The sequence below is a fragment of the Caretta caretta genome, chromosome 2 (genome assembly GCF_965140235.1).
Source record: "Caretta caretta isolate rCarCar2 chromosome 2, rCarCar1.hap1, whole genome shotgun sequence".
Lineage (NCBI taxonomy): Eukaryota > Metazoa > Chordata > Testudines > Cheloniidae > Caretta > Caretta caretta.
The window spans coordinates 178,290,161-178,311,853 of record NC_134207.1 but is presented as its reverse complement, the minus strand read 5'-3'; the positions used below and the strand labels follow the sequence as shown (position 1 = coordinate 178,311,853).

At 40.3% G+C, this 21,693-nt stretch overlaps 1 protein-coding gene across 2 annotated transcripts in view; it reads left to right on the top strand.

The window, feature by feature from the left end:
- Nucleotides 1–21,693, top strand: part of POU6F2 (POU class 6 homeobox 2) — a 377,784-nt gene that overhangs the window by 258,026 nt on the left and 98,065 nt on the right. For both annotated transcript variants that reach the window (XM_075125609.1, XM_048839160.2), the window contains exon 5: nt 783–1,111. In XM_075125609.1, the coding sequence (XP_074981710.1) occupies nt 783–1,111 (329 nt within the window). The remainder of the gene's footprint in view (nt 1–782; nt 1,112–21,693) is intronic.

Here is a 21,693-nt window from a genome sequence, read left to right as displayed (position 1 = left end):
TGAACTGAGCCCGCACTTTTGGATGCTTTTGGTTGAGGGCACCATACGAGTGAAAAAGTGATATTTTTGCCACCAGCGGATGAGAGCTGTGTAGACCAGGCTGGCTGTAATTCACAAGCATTTTGCAGCTTTTAGACTGAATGATAAGGTGGACCCAAAGCTCAGAGGCACAAGTGCATTTTACTGTCTATTTTTATTACCTATGCGCTGCACAAAAAACATCACACCTGATATTTTATCTCCTGATACCTACCATATAAATACCCTATGTCGATATTACAGCTTTGTTGTGTCATTGATCATCTTTTCAGGGAGTGCTTTATTTTATAACCTTGATTCTCTCTCTTTCTCTATGTAGTGGCATCAAATCAAGCTATGGTATGTGTAACAGCATCCCATCAGCCCAGTCCTCTAGTCCTTACTCAGGCAAAATTCCCACTGACTTCATTGATAGGTTTGTCTGAGCAAAGATGGCAAGATCAGGCCCCAGACCTACACACGGGCTCTCTCTTTGCCTTCAGTGGAGCCAGGAGTTCACCAAAGAGCTGCACTAGCAGAACTGAACGCTGGTTTTCTGGGTGAAATATTTCTTAGACTCTTGCAGGAGCCTGCACTGTGTTGTTCACAATGGGCCAATTCCTGGCCAGGCTGAACTCTGTGGGGGTTTTGCCATATACTTCAATAGGACCAGGATTTGGTCCGGTATATAATTCACCTAGTAAGTGGCTCTGGAGTACACGAGCTGTATCATGTATAATGCGGTTCAATTTTTTAATTTGTAGCTACCTCATCCCTGAATTCCCAGCTTCAGCAACTTCAGCATCTTCAACAGCTCCAGCATCATCAACAACAGCAGCAGCAACAAGGGCAACAGCAGCAGCAGCAAACGAGCCAGCAGCAGCCACAAGCTCAGCAGACGCAACAAGCCCAACAACCGCAGCCGCCACAGCAGCAGCCGCCGCCGCCGCCGCCACAACAGCAGAACCAAACGCAGCCCCAGAGCCAGACCCAACAACCGCCAGCCCAGCAGTCCTCAAACTCCCCTCAGAAACCCAACCAGTCACCAGGACATGGCCTTTCATCTCCACTCACTCCTCCAAATCCACTGCAGGTATGATGGTCCCTGATGAATAAAAATCTCTACTGTGTAGCAACGAATAGTAAATTTCTCTCTTCTGGAAGGCAGCAATCCACTCGTTGTGGGGAAAATAAAATGCACACTGCGTGTTCTGAGCGCACATGCTGCTCAGTGTCCGCTAATTTGAATCAATCCTTCATGTGCGTGCTGCTTTGAACCGAAAGCCTGTACTTGGGAAACTAGAAAAACAAAACAAGTGAAATTCCTAGACTGTTTCCTTCGGAAGGGTAGATATTATCTTTTGCTCCTGAAACAAACATGGTAAGCTCCCAGGTGAAACAGGACAAATTCTTCTCTGGTGTAACTCCACTGGGTTCATGGGTATTACAGCAGAGATCAGTTTGGCCCATCAATCGCACCATCGGCTATTTTCTGAAAGCAGCAACAAAGTCAGCTGCCATTTGAAGTTATTATGATCCCAAAATGATCGTTAGTGTACATTAAGAATGCTGTTGTCATAACATAAGTGTTCAGCAGGCTTTAGCTTCCACTATTTCCAAAAAGTTTCAAAGCAGAGGGTAGGAAAGGTGTCCTTTCTCTCATCTCCATGTTTTATCGTTAGTCTTATTAAGAACAAAAGTTATATTAAACAATATTGAGGATCCAATGGCAGACCACAAATTCAGGGTTAATTCCATCCTTAACTCCTCGTCCCACTGTCATTGTCATAGTTACAGTGACTTGTGGCTCTTTCTGTTGTTCATAAGGCCTTTTGTTGACACATGGCTAGACATAACTATGTCTACTTGCACAGACTGGGCCTCATTCTTCTCTCAGCTACTCTGGTTGTATACTGGTGTAACTCCATTAAAGACAGTGGAGAACTACTCCCGATTTACACCAGGGTGAGAGGAGTATCAGGCCTGCCGTACTTAGTGATCATATTGAGTGCCATTGCACATCAGCTTTAGAAAGGTTAGAAGATGAATATACAGTACTGCAGACAGAGAGCTATATATAAAAGCATAACACAAATTAATGTTTGGGAGCTAAAGCCAAAGAAATTCAAATTAGAAATAAGGCACAAATTTTAACGGTGAGGGAGATTAACCATTGGGACAAATGACCAAAGGAAGTAATGGATTCTCCATCTCTTGGTGTCTTCAGATCAAGACTTGGATGCCCTCCTGAAAGAGATGCTTTAGCCAAACCCAAGTTATTGGACTCCACATAGTGGCAACTGGGTAAAATTAAATAGCTTGTGTCATAGAGGAGCTCAGACTAGACTCTAATGGTCCCTTCTGGCCTTAAAATCTATGAATGTCAGCTAATGTGTGCGCAAATTTCAAACAGCCAGCTACAACTTTATCTATTGGGGAGCAAGAATTCACACTAACTTCAGTAGTGCAGGAACAAGCCCTGCGTGCCTAATTATTGCGCTGTATAGAATACAGAATGTACAGTCTCCTGGTGTTTGGAAATCCCTCAAATTTGTAGAAGTAACTGACATAATAGGCTTACAACTCCATCAAAACCACTACAATCCCATTGTGCACTTTATAATTAAATAGATTCATGACTCTAAACTAGACTTGAAAAGGCATTGGTGGATATTAAAACTTTTGTTCATAATATTTCTTAAGATGAAAAAAGTATATAGCTGTATTTCAGCTAGAGGCAGGTGAAGAAGCAGTGTTAAGATCCAGATTAGGGTTGAGTATGATGGGGCCAAAGTCTTGCAAGCTGTTCCAGAAAGTTTTGTTTAAAAAAAAAAATAAAAAAAAAAACACACTCACAAGATCAGTTGCTCTTACTTGAATTTCAACATCTTGGATCCAAGTCCCACAAGAGCAGTTTTGACGACACACACAACTATGACTGTGAATACACGCAAGGAGAAGATCTCTGGAGTAAAAAGGTGCTGTTTTTATACAGTCACTTTTCAGAATAGAACTGTACTTTAAACAACAGCTAGAAACACTGGAAAAAAAGGTTTTTGTTTACTTTATTTTATAAACTTTGCCCTTACCCTTTTTATGCTTTGTCCACACTATGGTTTCAGGCCTGTTCACCTTGCATCTTTAACTCTCTAATGATTTCACTATTTTAAAATGCTTTTTACACAATTAATAAAATTGGTTTAAATGAGGCACTCAGCCCTGTCCATGCTGGCCAGTCAGATCATATGCAACCTCATTGAGACTAAACTGCATAAGAACTGAGTTTTAAAATGGTTCAGCTAATACACTAAAAGTCCATTGGAGACAGGTCCTTACTCTGTGAGCCTTTTCCACAGCAAAGCATAATGCTGCTAGAGTTCCTACTGTGTATTGTGTTAAGGGCTACTTAGGCATTACTTAGTGCACAGTCCATCATGTTAGAGAGGGCTCTGGGACTCTTTAATATGCAGATTATTGACACACACAGACAGAAATAGCTCCAAAGGAGCTGCTGTTACATTTTATTGTCTCAGTGCAGCTGCCATGCGTGCACGCTAAGTACATTTTTTATACACTACTAAAAATGCCTGTTAGCTATTTGCTTTGGAAGTTACTGTGCATTTGGTCTTCTAACAAAAAAAAAACAATCCTTTTTTAATTCTGTTTGTTAATTTCCAATCCATCTCAAATACAGCTGAGCCAAAATCAGAACCTTTCAATCTAGGAGCCATTACATTTTGGGGGGTCTCCTATTTCAGTTCCCCAGATCCAAACCCACTTGCTGGAGCGCTGGCTGCAAGTCAGATCCAAAATTATAAGGGGCATATTTCCCAGTTCTGGTAAAGGGGAATCCAAATCTCTGTGAGAACAGTTCCTCTGGAGATTTCCACTAGATAGGACTAAGATCTAATGAGAACTGGTCAAGAGATGTCATCAGCGTTGAAGCAGAACTTAACCCTTAGCCCTGATGTAGCCTCGAACCTTAAACTGAATCTAATGTGGATATGAACACTTCCTCCCTCCTAGGCCCATCTCTGATCTAAAGGTACAGACCAATATGACTGCAAAGTTTTAGCGAAACAAAGTCATTTTTCACTTGGAGGAGCACAAAAAAGCATGTTACAGCAGTAACTGCTCTTTGTATGAGGTACTTATATGGCCTCCATTACCACAGTATCTGAGCACCTCGCAATCTTTAATGTATTTATCTTCACAACACCTCGGGGGTAGGGCAGTGCTATTATCCCCATTTTACAGATGGGGAACTGAGGCACATGGAGTCATGACTTGTCTGAGGTCACACCAGAAGACTGTAATGGAACACAGAATTGAACCTGGATCTCCTAAGTCACAGGCCAGCATCCTAACCATTCCTTCCTGCCTCTCGTTCTCTCCCTCTGTTTAGAATTCCTTTAAATTTAAGTGTAGCTGACCCATTTTTTTTATTTTAATGTGTTTTTAATTGATTGTGTTTAGTGCCGCTGAAAGGTGCTAGACTCAGGAATCTAGCACTTAAGTTGATGTTACTCTGCCGGTCCTGGGTCAGGGATCTTGGTATGTTATTAGATTGTAACATGGGGATGATGATGCTTGTGCACCACCATCAGGACAGTCATAGTCTGACCTGGGGATTTTAAGCGGGTAGCCCTGAACTCTCACCCTGCCTCAAAGAGTTTGAGTTCTTGATAAGTTTAAGTATTTCTATGATCATTTCTTTAACCACTAAAATATGAACAAAATAATTCTCTTCAAAAATGTTAACAGCTGCACATTGACAATCAGACTAAAAGCTCTGATTCAGCAAGATTTTTGACCACATGCCTAACTTTATGCATGTGAGTAATTCCATTGATTTAGCCTGCCAACCTTTTCTGCAACAGAACATAATGCTTCTAAACTTCCCAAAACGCATTGTGTTAAGGGCTATTTAGAGGGCAGACTATTATGTTGTTCAGTACTTTGGGACTCTTTAATATGCAGATCATTGATACCCATACAAATGCCTCCAAAGTAGCTGTTGTTACATTATAACTTCAGTAGGACTACTTGCATACTCAGAGTTAAAGATGTGCTGAATCACGGCCTAGACTAATAGTAAACTCCTTTTCGTCAAGCAAAATTTAACCTTTCAGGCTCCAATCCTGCAGTGGGATCTGCAAAGATGAACCTTTACATCTGAGTGGATCTGGTTTCAGGATTGGGTCCAAAGTTTTTTTTTTCTTTTGTACAAGTAAACTAGCAATAGCATACAGCAGATATTTGGCATCACCTTATATATCTACTTTATAATAGCTGCTTAGAATGTATGTATGTTTGTTTGTTTGTATGTCTGATACTTTAACTTAAAAATCGACCTGAAACTAAATTCAAAGATATTATGGCCTCTAAGGTAATGATCTTTATGAACTAGAATGAAATGTTTTTTGTTTGAGGAATATTAAGGGAATAAAGATCAACTAAGTTAAAATTTGACAGCTTAAATTTCATTTATGAATTCTTTATTTTTTCATGTGGGTTTTATCCTCTTACATTATTCAGAATCTGTCTGAGAGATATTAGTTTAGAACAATGCAACCGCAAAAGATTGTCATGGAAAGCCAGTAATTCAGAAGGATGATTGTGTTTGTTTCAAAAACTCTGAAAGATAACAACAATTATATCTTGAAATGTACAGATGCTGTCATGTCTTCAGAAAGAAAATTAAATGAAAGTGACTTGCTTAGGTATACCTGGGTGAGGTGCTTTCTCTAGCTGATCAGAAATTAATAACGCTGATACACTGCACACTGGCTAAAATTCTCAGCATGATTCTTGTCAGATTGTTCTGTAATATTGCACTATAATTCTATTGCTATCCTTTATTCAATTCAGTGGACTGGATTACATTTACAAAAAAATATATTATTTTTTAGCAAGTCTTATCGTTATTTTATAATAGCATAGGAGAAATCCTAGTTTTGGTTATTCCACTCTGTGGGCCTGTTTCTGCCCTGACTACAGAGGTGTTACTCCTGATTTACGTTCATGTGAGTGAAATAGAGCTGAATGAGGTCCATAACTAATCTCTAAAGGACAATATACTAGATGAGTATTGCTGGAGTGGAACTGCATTCAACCTCATCCCAGGAGATCCCTTATACACCCCTTTTATCCAGACTTGAAGGTGGGGTAGTTGGTGAAGGAGGGTTTTTTTGGTTTTACACCATCTGAGAGCAGGGGACTTCTCCCCAAGATAACTGCAGTCAGCTTCCAGTTGCTCTGTACCAAGTGAGAGCACAAAGGATCCAGAATAGGGAAATGAATCTAGCTCATTTGGAACACGTGGCAGAAGACTTCAGTTCAATGGAATTATTGGCATCTTGGAATAAATATAATTCTGATCCTGGATGGCCTCTGCTATTGAAAGGGAAACTATACCTGTTTTTGGGAGACCACCATGCTGAAATTTCAAAGGATAAACAGCCACCTCTTAATAGGCAAATCCTGAGGACTTGCCGTTCCATGCATACTTTTAGGAGCCCTCAGGTCTTGATGATTTGCAATATAAATTCAGGTTAGAGAATAACTTAGTCCATTATCGGCTTGGCAGACAGAACAAGACACTTTGTGTTGACAACCGATGTTTAAATCTGGCCCCAAAGACAAGGCTAGCTACTAGTTGACCACGGACCTAATGTGTGAGCATTATGGATCAGTTGAACCCATCCACACCTATATCCTCAAAATAAGATCCCCACTGTAGGTGGAGAAGGATCCCAACTAATTTCCACTGCTCTACTCATGGGCAAAGTTGAACAGACAAACAGGAAATCCCCCATGGAGGGTCCCACCTGCAGAATTATTCTCACAGTATTCAAACTCTGTGCCAAACCACCTTTTTGCCATAGAAGCCTACACACAGTAACTGAAGCTGAAGAAGAAAGATGATAGGTACAAATAAATAAAAAAGGGGGTAGAGGGAAAGAAGTGGGGAGGAAGGGTGGATGACAACAAAAGCCCTCCAAATAAAAGCAAACTGTAGCTTCAGATTAAATTTTCATGCTAATCTTAAATAATGTATTTGGCACCTCAATATTTTTATAACAAAGAAAGAGAGTCAGAAAGACTGAAAAACTCAGCTATAAATGAGGGAGAGTATGTATACAAATGCCTGGGGCTCCGACAGGCAAAAAAACAAAAACAAAAAAACCCCACAAGTATTCAAGGGTTAGTTTCTCATTAAAAAAAAAAAAAGAGCTCAATTCAACATTTACTGACATTTCCAGGAATTTATTACAAATCTTTGAGATCCAGGAGGAACAACAGAGTTTATATTGCTTTGAGAGTGGCAGAGAAAATAATTAATTTACAGAGGATGTAGTTATTGCCCTGTCTTTCTGTCTGTCCATATTTACAGTTCTCAAATTGTTGTATACTCCTTTCATTCATGTACTCCAGATTAGTTAAGATCTGGATTCTAATACTCATAATCATACTGGGTGTCACTACTGGCTGACTCGTCACATAGAAATTAATTAGATCTCTTCCAGTATAAGATACTACTCAGTGTAAGGGTGACAGAATCTGGCCCCAAATGATTGAGAACAGCTTGACAAAACACTATTTTGTAAAGATCAATAGGGAAGGAAGTACAGAAGATGTGAACTGCTCTTCTACGTGGGATTGGAGACTGGACTAACTGACCACTCGAGGTCCCTTTTAAGAGTTATGATTCTTCACTTTTAGTACTGATTAGAAGTGAGATAGTGCATCTTTACAATACGAGAGGCGATAGAAGTATCAGCTGAGAGTTTTAATATGAATGAATTTGTCAAGTGATGCAGCAATCATAAGTGGGTTTCCAAAAACATTGGCGAAGTTTTTGCTTTTTACATTCAAATAACAGCAGATGGCCTCATCCATAATAAATGTAATTAATTGGCAGTGTCTCTTTGAAAATTATTTTTCCCCGCATTCAACAAGTGTCATCCACAGCCATTTACAAACACAAACTTTGAAAGTTTGCTGCAAATATACTCAATACCTTCCTACCTCATTCCAAACAGATAGTGAACATATTATTGTTTTATAGGGTTGCTTTTTCTACTGAAAAATATACACAGCTGAAGCCCTGTTCCTGAGAATTCTGATAAATTGAAACTATTTTTGTGTGTTTAGATCAGATCCTCATCTGGTATAAATGGAGCTACACTATTGTCACCCGCTGAAATCCAGCTCCTTGTCTCAAAATCTCTACTGAACAATTTTGTTGTCATTGATTGCACATATTCATGCACAGCCCATTCCAAACCCATGAACATTGCAATTCCAGGGCCTTGTTCCCACTCTTAACTCTCTTATCCTCTTGCTTTCACCACTACCAGAGTTCTTCCTCAGATGTGCAGTCCTTTAGGGGTCGAGTAACTTACAGTATGCTGGAGAAATTCATGCATCATTTCCAAAAAGTAGCACTAGCTTTCTGGGTCTCCTCTCTAAAATTGCTACCAAAGCCAGCTATCACCAGAGCCAAAGGCATTCCTGCTTCACCTCTGAGTCAGTCAAAGCAGGTTATTTTAAAGCTAGGTAAAATAAGTGTCAGGATGTCTTTATCAGATAAAATTTACTGTGTTTTGGTCATGGTTGCTTGCTATACAGTAAGTGATGAGTTCACATCTTTCATATTATTCTCTGCCGTCCTTGTTTCCCTGGAGGATGAGAATGAGGAGGAGTATAATACAATACTTAGAGCTTATATACTGCCTATGGAGACGTCAGGTAATGTTCACAACACCTGTCTACAACGGAGTAATTATTATGCCCATTCTACAACTGGATAAACTGAGGCACAGGGAGCTTTCCTGGGGTGTGAGTTAGCGGATACACAGCAGTCAAGAGCTCAGGCAGGAACAGAACCTGGGAGGCCTGATTTCCAGTCTCCTGTTCTAGCTACTCCTCACTTTCGCTGCCAGCGTGTTATATTTTTGTGTGGTGTCAAGCTCACAGTCCTGGAAATCTTACAAGTTCTTGTACTGCCTGTGATGTGGTGTTCACCCCACACCAGCCCTGAAGAGGTTAAGGTGGCTCAAAGGGGCTAATCAACATAGGCTGCACCTGAGGGGAGAGTGAGGCTATGGCTACACTAGAGTGGCACAGTTACATCGGTGTAGCTGCACTGCTCCTGTCAACTTAATTAATGCACCCCCAACGAGCGGCAGCAGCTGTGTCAGTGGGAGAAGCTCTCCTGCTGACATAGCAGTGGCCACACCAGTGCCTAGGTAGGTGGAACTTTTTATTCGTACCCTTGAGTGACACAACTTATACCGACCTGAGTGGTAGTGTAGACATAGCCTCAGACTTGGCTGAGAAGCACTAATTGAAGAAGGAGCCCAGCTGGACAGGGGCAGGCTGAGCTTGTATAAAGCCAGGAAGTTGAGAGTAGAAAGGGGCTGCAGAGAGAGAGTCTTCAGTTGCTCTCTGGGCACAAAGAGGTGGGTAGGAGGAGACCTGGGAGAAGCAAAAGCCCTGGGATCCCATCCCTGACAGAAGGGGTTTACCCAGAGGAGTTATGGGGAAGAAAGCCTGTGGAAGACAGAGTAGGAGGAAGCCCAAGGGCTGATACTCAGAGTAGCGGGTGGGCCTGGGTTGCCCTACCAGCCACTGGAAAAGTGGTGCAGGACCAGTGAAAGCGGCACCCGGACAGTTGATCTGGAGAGACTTTCATATCCCTGATGGGGAAGACTATATAGTGACCTGGCCTGAGCGCTGCGTCACAAAGAGAGAGCACTGTGACTCTGAGGAGGCGCCTCCAGCGGTGAATGAATTGCATTACACCACCCCTCTCGGGAAAGTTGCCAGACTGAGAGTTTTGGAGAGGAAGTCCTGCATTCACAAGAATTCACAGTCTGCACTGGAGCATTCCCCTCAGCCTCTGTACCCATTCTGTCCTGGCTCTCTAGTGGCGCTGTCAATGAGGAAACCAGTTATTAGTGCCAAGTTTAGTGGTGAAGCTGTATGGGTTTGATCCTACTGCCAATAAAAACACAGACAAAATGCTCTTGGTGCAAAATTCAGTGGTGCAAGATTGAACCCTATATTTGTAACCTACCAATTTGGTTCTCTTAACCATTGTTCGTGTATTTGAGAGTCCCAATGGGGGTTCTGACTGTTTCAGCCCTATGTGGAAACAGCATTTTGTCTTAACCGATGGATAGCTAGGGATCAGCAACACACCACAGTTCAGATTTCTGCAACAAAAAGTACATTAGTGCCAAAAGAAATACAGTTAAGGGTCCTCTTCTCTTCACAGCTGGCTTCCTCCTCCCAGAAGCTTACTACTATTTTGGTAGTTGAAGCACTCGATCATCACATTGTAAGGCTGCTGAATGCTGTATTTAAACAGAACAAAGAGAAGTTTAAGAGTTCTGAAAAGAGCCCATAAGAGAGCGTCTTCATTCCCTGAGGAGAGCTCCTTTCAGCTGGAGCACTGGCAACCTGGTCCATCCAAGTATACTCTGCAGGTGTTGTTATTTTCAGAAGCGCAGAGAGCATCAGTCTCCGACTCACATTTAAAGTGAAAGAAATTAATCTTCAAGCCAAACAACTGGCATTATTAACACCCCAGAGGCTGAGTCTAATACAGGAAACCATTTGCCAGAGAATTCTTGAAAGCAGGGGAAAGTAGAGCTGGCTTGCCCAGCAATTTCTGGGTTCTGAAAGGAGAGTACTTAATAAACTCCCTAAAGCAACTAGAGTATTTAGTAAACTGTAAAAAAATAAAAGCAAAAATATTCCCCCGGGCAAATTTTGGAAGCGATCCATATCCCATGAAGTCTTAAATTTCCAGAGCCTCTGTAAGTGGTAGGATGGCTATTCCTGTTGATGGCACAGCAAGCCTCAGGGATCCCAGTGACAGAAAAATCAACATAGCCCTGAGACGTTCTTTTGTAGCCAATGGAACTATCTGTCTGTCATCAGTGTATTAGTCTTATATCTCTTGCTTTTCATCACTGGCTCCAAAAAGTTAATAAGAACCTGGAAGTATCCCAGAATCAGTGGCCTATCCTCCTCCCCCACATTTTTCACACAGCCACAGGACTCTTTAGGCGAACAGCTTTTATAATATTGTCCTTACAAAAGAATCCAAGAACAGAAAAGCAAGGGCCCAATGAACAGTGTACCTGCTGACTACATCCAAGACACCTCTTTCCAGGGTGACACTTAAAGGAGAAGTGTTTTTATATGTAAAATATACTAGGGAATGGCATCAATTTACAAAAGAGGCCATGGAATAAAGTCGCTTGAAATCTCCAAGCCACTCTTGATGCCCATTTATTGGAGACAAACTAGAGATATTATAATTATAGGGTAAAAAACAAAAGGATAAGAGATTAGGACTGGGGTTTTCAAAGCTCCTAAATGATTTAGCAGCCCAAGTGCCATTGAAAAATATCCTAGTAAATCACTTAGATGGTTTTGAAAGTCCCATTTTAGATGATGAACAATGGGTTGCCTCCAGTTCTGGCAATTCTATGGTTCCATGAACTAAAAAAGTTACACAAAAAGGTAGGAACATTTTCATTATTGTTTATGTAATGCCCTACAAATTTGAGGATATCATAAGCATTCTGATTGTGGACATCACATAGGGCCTTTCCAGAAGAACAAAGAACCTCCTCCTATGAGTGCTAAATGCCCTCAATTCCCATTCAGCAATTAACACTTCATAGGATTGGGCCAAAAGGCACTTTCTCCTGTTTAGGGAGTTAACTGCAAGTGGCTTGTTTTTAAAATATATTGGAAGCCCTCAGTCTTTCTAGCCCTATGAGAAACATTTCCTTCTGCTTGGAGACACAGGGCAGGGTTCTGGAACAATGTATATAGGGGGGGTGCTGAGATCCATTGACCCAAACTGTAAACCCAGTATATGATGGAAACCACTTCAAGCCAGGGAGTGCAGCAGCATCCCTAGTTCCAGCACCTATAACACGTGGACCAAGTGAAAACAGGCAAATGGTATGAAATTCTTGCAGATGTCATAGAATTAAAGCTTCATCTTCACCTCACAAGGTTTGCTTGGCTTTCAGGTGCTGACATAAAGAAAAGGGCAAACTGCTCTGCTCTGGGCTTTTAAAAGTTTTAAACTAAGTCTTTTCAGCAGCACTGCGGAGATCTCTCCAAGTGTCCACCTGTGGATTCTCTTGGCAGCTGCAGCAGATTCAAAGGATGAATGTTAAAAAAAATAATAATAATTTTTTTAAGCCAGAATGTTTTGAGAGAGTGACTAAGCACAGTCCTGAAGATTATGAAATTTGCTTAAGTGTTATTGGGTTGATTGCTGAGTTAGAGTCTGCCGTCTTTACTGGAAATTGATTGACTGGTGCTGCAGGTCTTCACACTTGACGCTCGGATTTGACTCGAAAATTCTGCCAAGTCTTTTACTCTGAAATTTATCTTAATTAGATCTGAAAGACCTGCCACAGCAGAATAGTCACACCGATTAAAATGAAAAACAGGAGAAATTACTGATCAAATTAATCATAATGTCGGGTTACAGCTGTAGGTCTGATGTAATTTGCCACTTCAGTGAGTTACATCGGTCCAGGCACAGGGAAAAGAGCTGGCTTTACGCTGATCCGTAACATCCGCCAGCTTCGGGCAGCCCATCAGGACGCTTATTCCCTTCATTCCCTTCGCTTATTCTGACCTCAGTGCTGCAACTAGAAACAAATAAGGCAAAAAAGAAATTTCCTTTTATCTGAGTGGTTGCACTGGAAAGGTGAGCTGTATGAATCTCTCTTGTTACATTTTCTCCCCTCCCCCACCTCTTTACTTTCATTTGAAGTAACCAACAATTGATTACATGTAGAATGAAAAATCAAAAGATCAGAGGGCATGACCTATGGTTCCAGCCAGGAAAAGTCCTTTTAAAAGCTCCAACTGGAAGCATAGCTGTTAAACTAGGGACAAGTTAAATAAATGGATAGAAAGCAGCTTGTGAGAGAAGGGGAGGCCTGGCAGATAATCGATCAATAATCAGACTTGACATCTCGCAGATCTAGATGATCCTAAGATTTATTTTTAAATCATGTACTTGCCATGTATTGCAGTATGTTATACAATAGGTAAAAAAATAATTAGGGACCAACTCCTGGTTCCATTGAAGTCAAAGGGAGCTATACCATTGGACCAAGATCTGGCTCCATCTGAACCTCTTTAATCTGGAAATCAGAGTGAGCATCTCTCAGGAGAATGCCTGTTCCCATGAGATTTCTAGCATCCTTGGTGTCAGCATGGCTTGAACGATTTTTAGAACAATCTGTAGTGCTGTACTTAAATATTTTTGCTTCTGATCCCAGCCAAAAGCAGGAAGTGAAGAAGTATGCGCCAATTAAAAAAAAAAAAAAAGAGGGAAAGAAAGAACGAAAAGAAAAGCTGAATGTCAAAAAAAGTCAGGCCTGGGCTGAGCAGTGAGTAAAGGGAGTATTTACTTTGCAAGTGAATGTAGAGCTCATGAAAAGTGAAGTACTGCCAATAAGCTTCAGTCTTGATATACAGTAACAGGCAAGGTAGCCTGTTTCCTCTTGTTTTTTCCTACCCCCCCCCCCCAGATGTTCTGGTTTAACTTGGATTTAAACCTGGAGAGTGGTCAGTTTAGATGAGCTATTACCAGCAGGAGAGTGAGTTTGTGTGTGTATGGGGGTGGGGGGGATGTGAGAAAACCTTGATCTATGCAGGAAATAGCCCGACTTGATTATGTAAAGAGTTGTCACTTTGGATGGGCTAGCACCAGCAGGAGAGTGAATTTGTGTGGGGGGGTGGAGGGTGAGAAAACCTGGATTTGTGCTGGAAATGGCCCACCTGTTGATCACTTTAGATAAGCTATTACCAGCAGGACAGTGGGGTGGGAGGAGGTATTGTTTCATGATTTCTGTGTGTATATAAAGTCTGCCGCAGTTTCCACGGTAAACATCTGATGAAGTGAGCTGTAGCTCACGAAAGCTCATGCTCAAATAAATTGGTTAGTCTCTAAGGTGCCACAAGTACTCCTTTTCTTTTTGCGAATACAGACTAACACGGCTGTTCCTCTGAAACCAGTAACTCTGCAGATTGTGTGGTGGTATTATATTATGACTAAGTTGACCGTACACCTCACTTTTACATAGGATGTCCAAATGTGCCAAGACTTATTCAGAACACCTAAAACATCTTGGTGTTTTTGGTTGTTTTTTGTTTTTGTTTTGTTTTTTTGTAATCAGTTAAAACAACTGGGGGGGGGTACTTTTGTTCAAGATTTATTGCTATTCTGAGTAGAATTTGGTGTTTTTGCTGAGAACAAACAGTGCAGTGGAACAAGTGTTCAGTGAGATGAATAGTGTTTGGAATGAAGAGAAAAGTACAGATGCTATCAAAGCTGTTATTTTCCTCAAAGTGACTGGTAGTGACACTTGTTCAGTGTTTCATGATAAACTCATGTAGAACACTAACTTGCTAGAAAAAGTCCCACTCTGGGAAATATGTAGTTGCATCAGAAGGTGGTCGTTGCGACACCACTTTTGTCTTTTGTATGGCTATTTCATGACCCTAAAAATGTTGCCACAAAATATGCCCATTTTTACTTTTGCAAACGTGATCACTAAAGAGAATTTTCTCTCACAATGATTTTTTTGATGGAAAATGCAGTTTACATATAATCAAAACTTTCCAAAGGAAATGTTATGATTTTACACCAGGAAAATTGAAACAAAACATTTCGTTTTGGGTCAGCCTGAAGCAAAATATTTCAGTTTGTTAAACAGACCCAAAATATTTTGTTTTGAGTCAATTCAACATTAAACCACATCTGCTTAGAGTGATACAGTGCCTTAGGAGAGTTGTGATTCAAGTAATTCATGCCCCCATTCTTTCCTGTGAGACAGGTGCTGTATCTGGACTACATCTCCCATGATGCACTGTGATTTCCACTCTGGCTGAGCTGCATGATGTATCATGGGACATGTAGTCTGGCCAGGGAGCTCTGCCCAAAGGGAAGAATGATTGCATGAGGCACCCGAATTACAGTTCACATGAGGCACCTCACCAGGACAGGCAGATTCCATTTACTGTCGAACTGACTCAAAGCAAAATGTTTCAATTCAGTTCAACACTGAAATGAAATGTGAATGTAGAAATGTTTGCTTTGATAGAAAATATTGAAACAAATCATTTTGACACTTTCTAATTGACATTTTTCAGAACTTTTTGTGTTGTGAAACCTTTTGGTAATACAACTTTTCATCCCAACTTGGGATGAAAATAGTTGTTGAAATATCTGAATTTCCTCTGGGACAGAAATTCTGTATTTCACTCAGCTCTAAATGGTCATTGTAGATATGGCCAAATGGCCGCTAGGGACTCAGACTGAAAAAAACAATTTTATGTTTGTGACAGAAATTAGGATTTGAAGCCAAGTTTCCAGAAATGAAAGACTAAGTGCATTAAACGTCTTTCACAATGTTTTTGACTGCTGAAACCATTGATCTAGTAAGGGGGGAGGGAAGGTTAAGATTATTTTATTTTATTTTATTTTAAAAAGATTTGTGCTTAGCCCACTGTTGCAAAATCATTGCACACTCATAACCAAGAAGCAGTCAGGCTCAGGCGATCCAAAGATTTTAAAAAATGCAGGCGATCCAAAACACCAAAATCACGCTCAAATCTGTGGCTCAATAATGTAAAGAACTTACTAGCAAAGTAAGGGATTCTGTGTATTTCCTTCTCCCTGATGCCTGTCAGTTTACTACCCTTTGTAGCTAATTTTCCTTTTTATTTGTGGTCTCATCCTGTTGCTATTTAAGTCAGTTGGAGTTTTCCTGTTGCTTTTAGATGAACCAAGATCAGGCTCTCTCTGACATTATGAAATAAAAAATCTAACCTTATAGAATTAGAGCATCATCCTTTTTTAACCCTATCCCACCCACAAAACATGTTCTCAATACAACCAATATATGTATTTACAATATTTACAGTACACATAAAACAAATACAAAACCCACAAAACTAAAGAAAACAAATCCATTCTAAAATCATTGCTGTTTCTCCCCAAAGAAGTTTGGGGTGACGAGTATGTTTAAGAGAAATCATTGGTATTTTAAGTTTACATTCATGGATAGCAATAACATTCATGTGTCCTGTGGGTCCAGTCCTACAGTTTTTGTGACTAAGGGCTGCAGGAGTGGGACCTCTGTTTCCTCTGCTTAGAATATGAATGGGGTTTCACTCTATTCTCATTATTGATACTGAAAAAAAGTTTTCTTGCAGAGTTAATATTCTAAAACTAATATACAGGGAGGGTAATGTGGTCTAGAAAATACAGCATTGGAGCAGCCATCAGGATACCTTTGTTGTACCCCCAACTCTGCTACTGATCTGTTATGTAACCTTGTGCAAATCACTTCACCTTTCTCTGCCTCTGCGCCCTGATTTTCTCTGATTCTCCATTTGTCTGATCTATTTAGAATCTAGAAACTCTTCTAGAACTACAGTCTTTTACATTGTGGTGGTTCAGTGCAATGAGGCCTTGATCTCAGTTGGGTCCTCTAGGTACTACTGTCATACAAATCATACTCCTACTATAAAAAGCAAGAAAATTCAAGTTGAATAGTCTTGTAGGCCCAATCCTCCTCCCTCTGATGTTTTGCCACTGCTTTCCAAAGAAAGAGAATCAGGCCCCTGTTTTGTTTTCACGTATGAATATGTTGGAGTTTCTTTCAGTAGCTGATCAGTGTGCTGTCAGATGCTCTAATGAAAAGTTTTCCTAAAGTTAATTTTCCTACTCGTAATACAATAACCAAATTTGCTTTAACACTTGAAAAAATCCATCCATACTAAAGAGAATCAGTTGCTTAATCCTAAAATTAAAGGTTACTGCATGCAAGAGAAAATAATTACATGCTCAAAGTATGGAAAAAAGAAAACTTTTTTAATATGTAGGTATTTGTATAATTAAAGACTAATCAAGCATGAAAGCTGCTGACTAAACCAGAAAATGAGATTGTTGGCAAGCAATATTGTAATGTAAATGCCATTTTTGTTTAAGTACTAAAAAGCTGGAGGAATGATAACCTGAACAGATTAAAAGCAAACAGCATTGATAATAAATATTTATCAGATTTAAAATGCAACACACAGAGATTTTTATATTTTACATGCAAGATTAATTTACGTTGAAATATTCAGTCACTTTTCAAAGGGTTGTTAACACCTTCACTTTAAAAATTGTTGAAAATGCAATTATTCACTAGGAAGAGCAGCAGCTTTTTAGGGTGCAATCCTGCAGACCCTTCCCCATGTGAGTGATCCTTAGGCAATGGAACGGCTCATGCAAGTAAGGGTTTGTAGGATCAGCCCTTTGGGCTGTAAAGTCAGAAGTACAATTGTCTTTAGGTTACAGTTTTTTCAAAATCTTACCTTTTTTTTTTTTTTTTTTTTTTTTGTTAAAGGCTCAAATTGTGCTCAGACTGAAACTCATGTCATGGGACAAGCTCTTCCTAACGGATTTACTGACGGCATATCTACACTCAGCCATTGCGCCAATGTAACCAAACACATTTGCTTTAGAGAACTGTTTTAGTTAAATCTGTGCAACCTCTTTGTGTGGGCGCTTTTAAACCAACCCAAGGGGGTTGCTCTCATTTAACTAAATCAATTTAGAAACCAGTTTAGTCACATCGGTGCCGCCTAAATCTCATCCTGAAGTGGACATATATATACTTTACCATGGTGCAAGACAATGCAGTGAGAAGGCAAGAAAATGAGCCCCAGTTCTGCCCCTGTCTCCACCCTTTCTCCCTTCACTGGATTGCTTTCAGAGTTAGGCATTACTCAGCATGATGGTGGGTGACAGAATGATCATGGGTAACAGAATCAGGCCCTCAGCAGAGCCTGAACTTGCTACAGTTGAAGCCAATTCAAAACATCCTTTGACCTCAGTGAGAGCAGAATCAATCTCCATAGAGACAGAATCTGATAGACAACTTAAGCTAATGATAGCCTTTGCATCAGACCAACTCCTTTCTGTTTCAGTGTGATGAACTTTTATATGTAAGCTGCTGTTCTCTCTGTGCTCATTTGCCATTTAAAATGAGACTTCTCTCACCTGATTATGACTGAGAGCCACAATTGCATGGCCACTGACAAAGATGTTCAGGAAACTAACCAGAGGGAGTTTTTGTAAAGTCACATATAATATTACGAAATTTTGCCGTATCCTTATACAAATTCTACATGATATCCTTTAGGGTAGAGGCATATGGGCAAATTAACCCCCCCCCCCCCAAAAAAAAAAAACAGACGCCTAAAGCTAGTCTCTTAAATAAGTGTCAGTTTCAAAAGGTCTAAGCACTGAGCAGCTTCCACTGACTTCAGTGAGAGCTGCTGGGTGCTCAACACTTCTAAAAAATCAGACAACTTATTAAAGAATCTATTTATGGACTTAGGAGCCAGAACTTTCGGCTAGTGTTTTTTTATTTTTTTTTTAAATCTTGGCCTTGGCTTTCAATGTCAGAGGGAACAAAGACAAATTTGTTTGTAAATTCCAAAATTAGAAGTCATTCAAATAGATTTCTACAATACCCTGTGTGTGTTTGCATTACTAAGGCCTTGACTACACACAAAAGTTATACTGCTTTTACTACACAGTATAGTTCAAGCTATGTACTCCCCTAATGAGGATGCAGTTATATTAATATAAAGGTGCTTTATTCTTATATGGCTCTTCCCATAAGCTAGTCACCTTACTGATATAAGGGGGGGAAGGATAGCTCAGTGGTTTGAGCATTGGCCTGCTAAACCCAGGGTTGTGAGTTCAATCCTTGAGGGGGCCATTTGGAATCTGGGGCAAAAATTGGGGATTGGTCCTGCTTTGAGCAGGAGGTTGGACTAGATGACTCCTGAGGTCCCTTCCAACCCTGATATTCTATGATTCTATGATATAACTGCATCCACACAAGGGGGTGTACCTGTGTGTGTGTCAGAACCCTATTCCTGAGTGACAGACAACATGATAGCCTTTAGGCTTGCTGGTGAAAATCTTTATTTAATATATTTTTCTCCTAATGTGATAGTAATGGGTGAAGATGTCAAAGATGTGACAGTTCACTAAATGTTCTTTAACTTTTTACATAACGTACTCCTGGATCAAGTGCATGACACGAGACGGTTTTACTCATTATTTATGGGAGAGGGATTTGCCAAGGGGAACATGGTGAAATGCAAATTCTTTAGAGACCGAAAGACATGCTTTCACCAGTCATTAAACTACAGTGGCTTGGAACCCAAGCGGAGATCTCTGCGTTACTTATCCTAGGATTCCTCAGGTCAAAGGGGGAATGGAGTCAGCAGAAAGAGAAGCAGTCATATACAGAAAGAGCAATATACATCTGATCTGCCCTTGTTACGGTCCTTACTTATGCAGCAGCCATTATTGCATTATGAACTAGCCGCTGCATCCTGACCAGTTTCATCGCAATCTTGTCTCACATAACACACATGAATATGGAATGCCTTTGTAAATGAGTTCACCCCAGAATGAAAGGCAGAAATACTGCCTGCCTGGCTTTCTGCTCTTTGGGGAAAACATGCTGGGGGCACAGCACTTTTGAAAATGAGGCTACTTACCAGGGAGCCTTAATGAAGACCTACGAGCCGAACTTCAGGCACCCAGTTTTGAAAATCAGGCCTGATTGTCTAACTGAGGTGTTTTATTTTCTACGTGATAAAAGTAAAGGGTAAAATCCAGGTCTCAGTGACTTCTGGCTAACTCCAGATGTATGTAAGTCTGGAAGCAGGCCAAATATCACCCCTCTGATGCCTGCTTCTCATTTGCCAGAACCTCCCAGTAAACCTTGCTTGCCCTTGGGCTCCTGGCTTGTGTCAGTAGCAACAACACGGGCTAGGCTTCTTTGCTCCATATTCAGAACAAAGGTCCTTGCTGTTGTCTTCAGCATTAGCTAAATCCTGTTAATGATTCTTGTTCTGAGCATGTTAGTTTTGCTAGCTGCTTCCTGGCAGAAAGACTCATCACACTGCATGTGGCTCCCATCACCACCCTGAAAATCAGTCTGGACATCACAAATACTACCCAGACATTTAAGCAGAAAAGGCTATCTTGTGCAGTTACCCAAAGGCTGCTCACTAGTGAAGTGTGGTCCATGCAGTAGGGAGCTGTTCCTTAATTTCTGCCAGGGTCTTTCATCCTATCAAGGATAATGAGCTCTCAAGGAGGTTCCTCATTAAGAAGAAAGAATAAATCAGTGCACTTCCCACACCAGACCTGTTTGATCTAATGAGAGGTGATGGCCTAATGGTTGTTCTGTGCAGCACTGAGAGCCACACCAATCAAATGGCCTAACTCCCTGCCAAGATGATTTACCCCAATAACTGAGGTTTGTCAGTGGCCAGTGGGAACCACCATACCACCCTGGGTAGGTGGCCTGCCTACCCTGCCCTGCAATCCATTGCTGTCTGAGATGCCTGGCGACTCTTTTTCTGTGCTCTCAATTCTATAAGCTTGGTTATAAATTAGCACTTGAGGTGGTTGTCCGTCTTGTTCGAATGCAGATGATCAGGTTGCAAACAAAAGGGTTCCAAATAGAGCTGAATGAATAATTCACAGTGAATACTTTAGTCAAAGCATTTAGACTAATTTCTGTTTGAGAATTGGCTGCCAGCTGTTTATCATTATCTCATATTTATCTGCTATTCTAAATTATTTGCTGAAATAATGGTTAATTATCGGCTTGCAGGTTGTTCACAAACAGTTCATTGTGAGTGTTCCAAATTTAAGCCTGTTAGTTTTTGGTTAGACATACAGGTCTTGTGGTATTGTGTCTGTTCCCTGATTGGATGAGAGATCTTGCAGTCTTAGCATTGCATGCGCAGTAGATTTTATGTGAGGGTGCTGGGTTTTGTTTGTTTCCATTTTGCATATAATGTTTTAGGTTATTTTAAGGAAATATTTTAAAGGATGATGGATACACAGATATCAGATATGAAATACATATTGTATATGAATATAGCTGGTCAGAGTTTTTATAAAGAATTGGTCTCTTGTGAGGATAAAGAATAATCTTTGAGATATGTGTCAAATGATTTTGTATCAGAAATCATTTTAATAAAGCTACAGGCTGAATTTCTTCACAATAAAGTTAAAATAAATCCCAAAATAAATAAATGCCCCCCTACCTGTACCCTGTTTGATGCCCATTTGAAATGCAATTGAGATTTTTATGAACAGAATTTGACTTCTAAAAATACCAATTCTGAACAGAATGTAAAAAAGAGGAATTATAGTTTCTAAAAGTAAAGTTTTAGCCTTATTGCTGTGATAAAGATTTTCCACCCATGGCCCTTTAAATATTGAACTTAGACTATAAAAATATCACTTCTTATTGATCACATGGTTATTAAAGTCAGTCAAATGCTCAATTTATATGTCAAACACTTGTAATATTTCCTGTAAATATTAGAACAAAAGAAGAGGAAGATAATACCGTTGTGTGCAGTCACATTAGATTTATTCAGCTTTTCATCACTGAGAAATAATAAAACTGTCATCAAGAATTACGTTAAATTACGAAGCATTTATCAAGACTGTCTAACTTCATTTATGCTTGCATCATATATGCAGAGCATGTGTGTGTCAGTACATGTGTATGGATA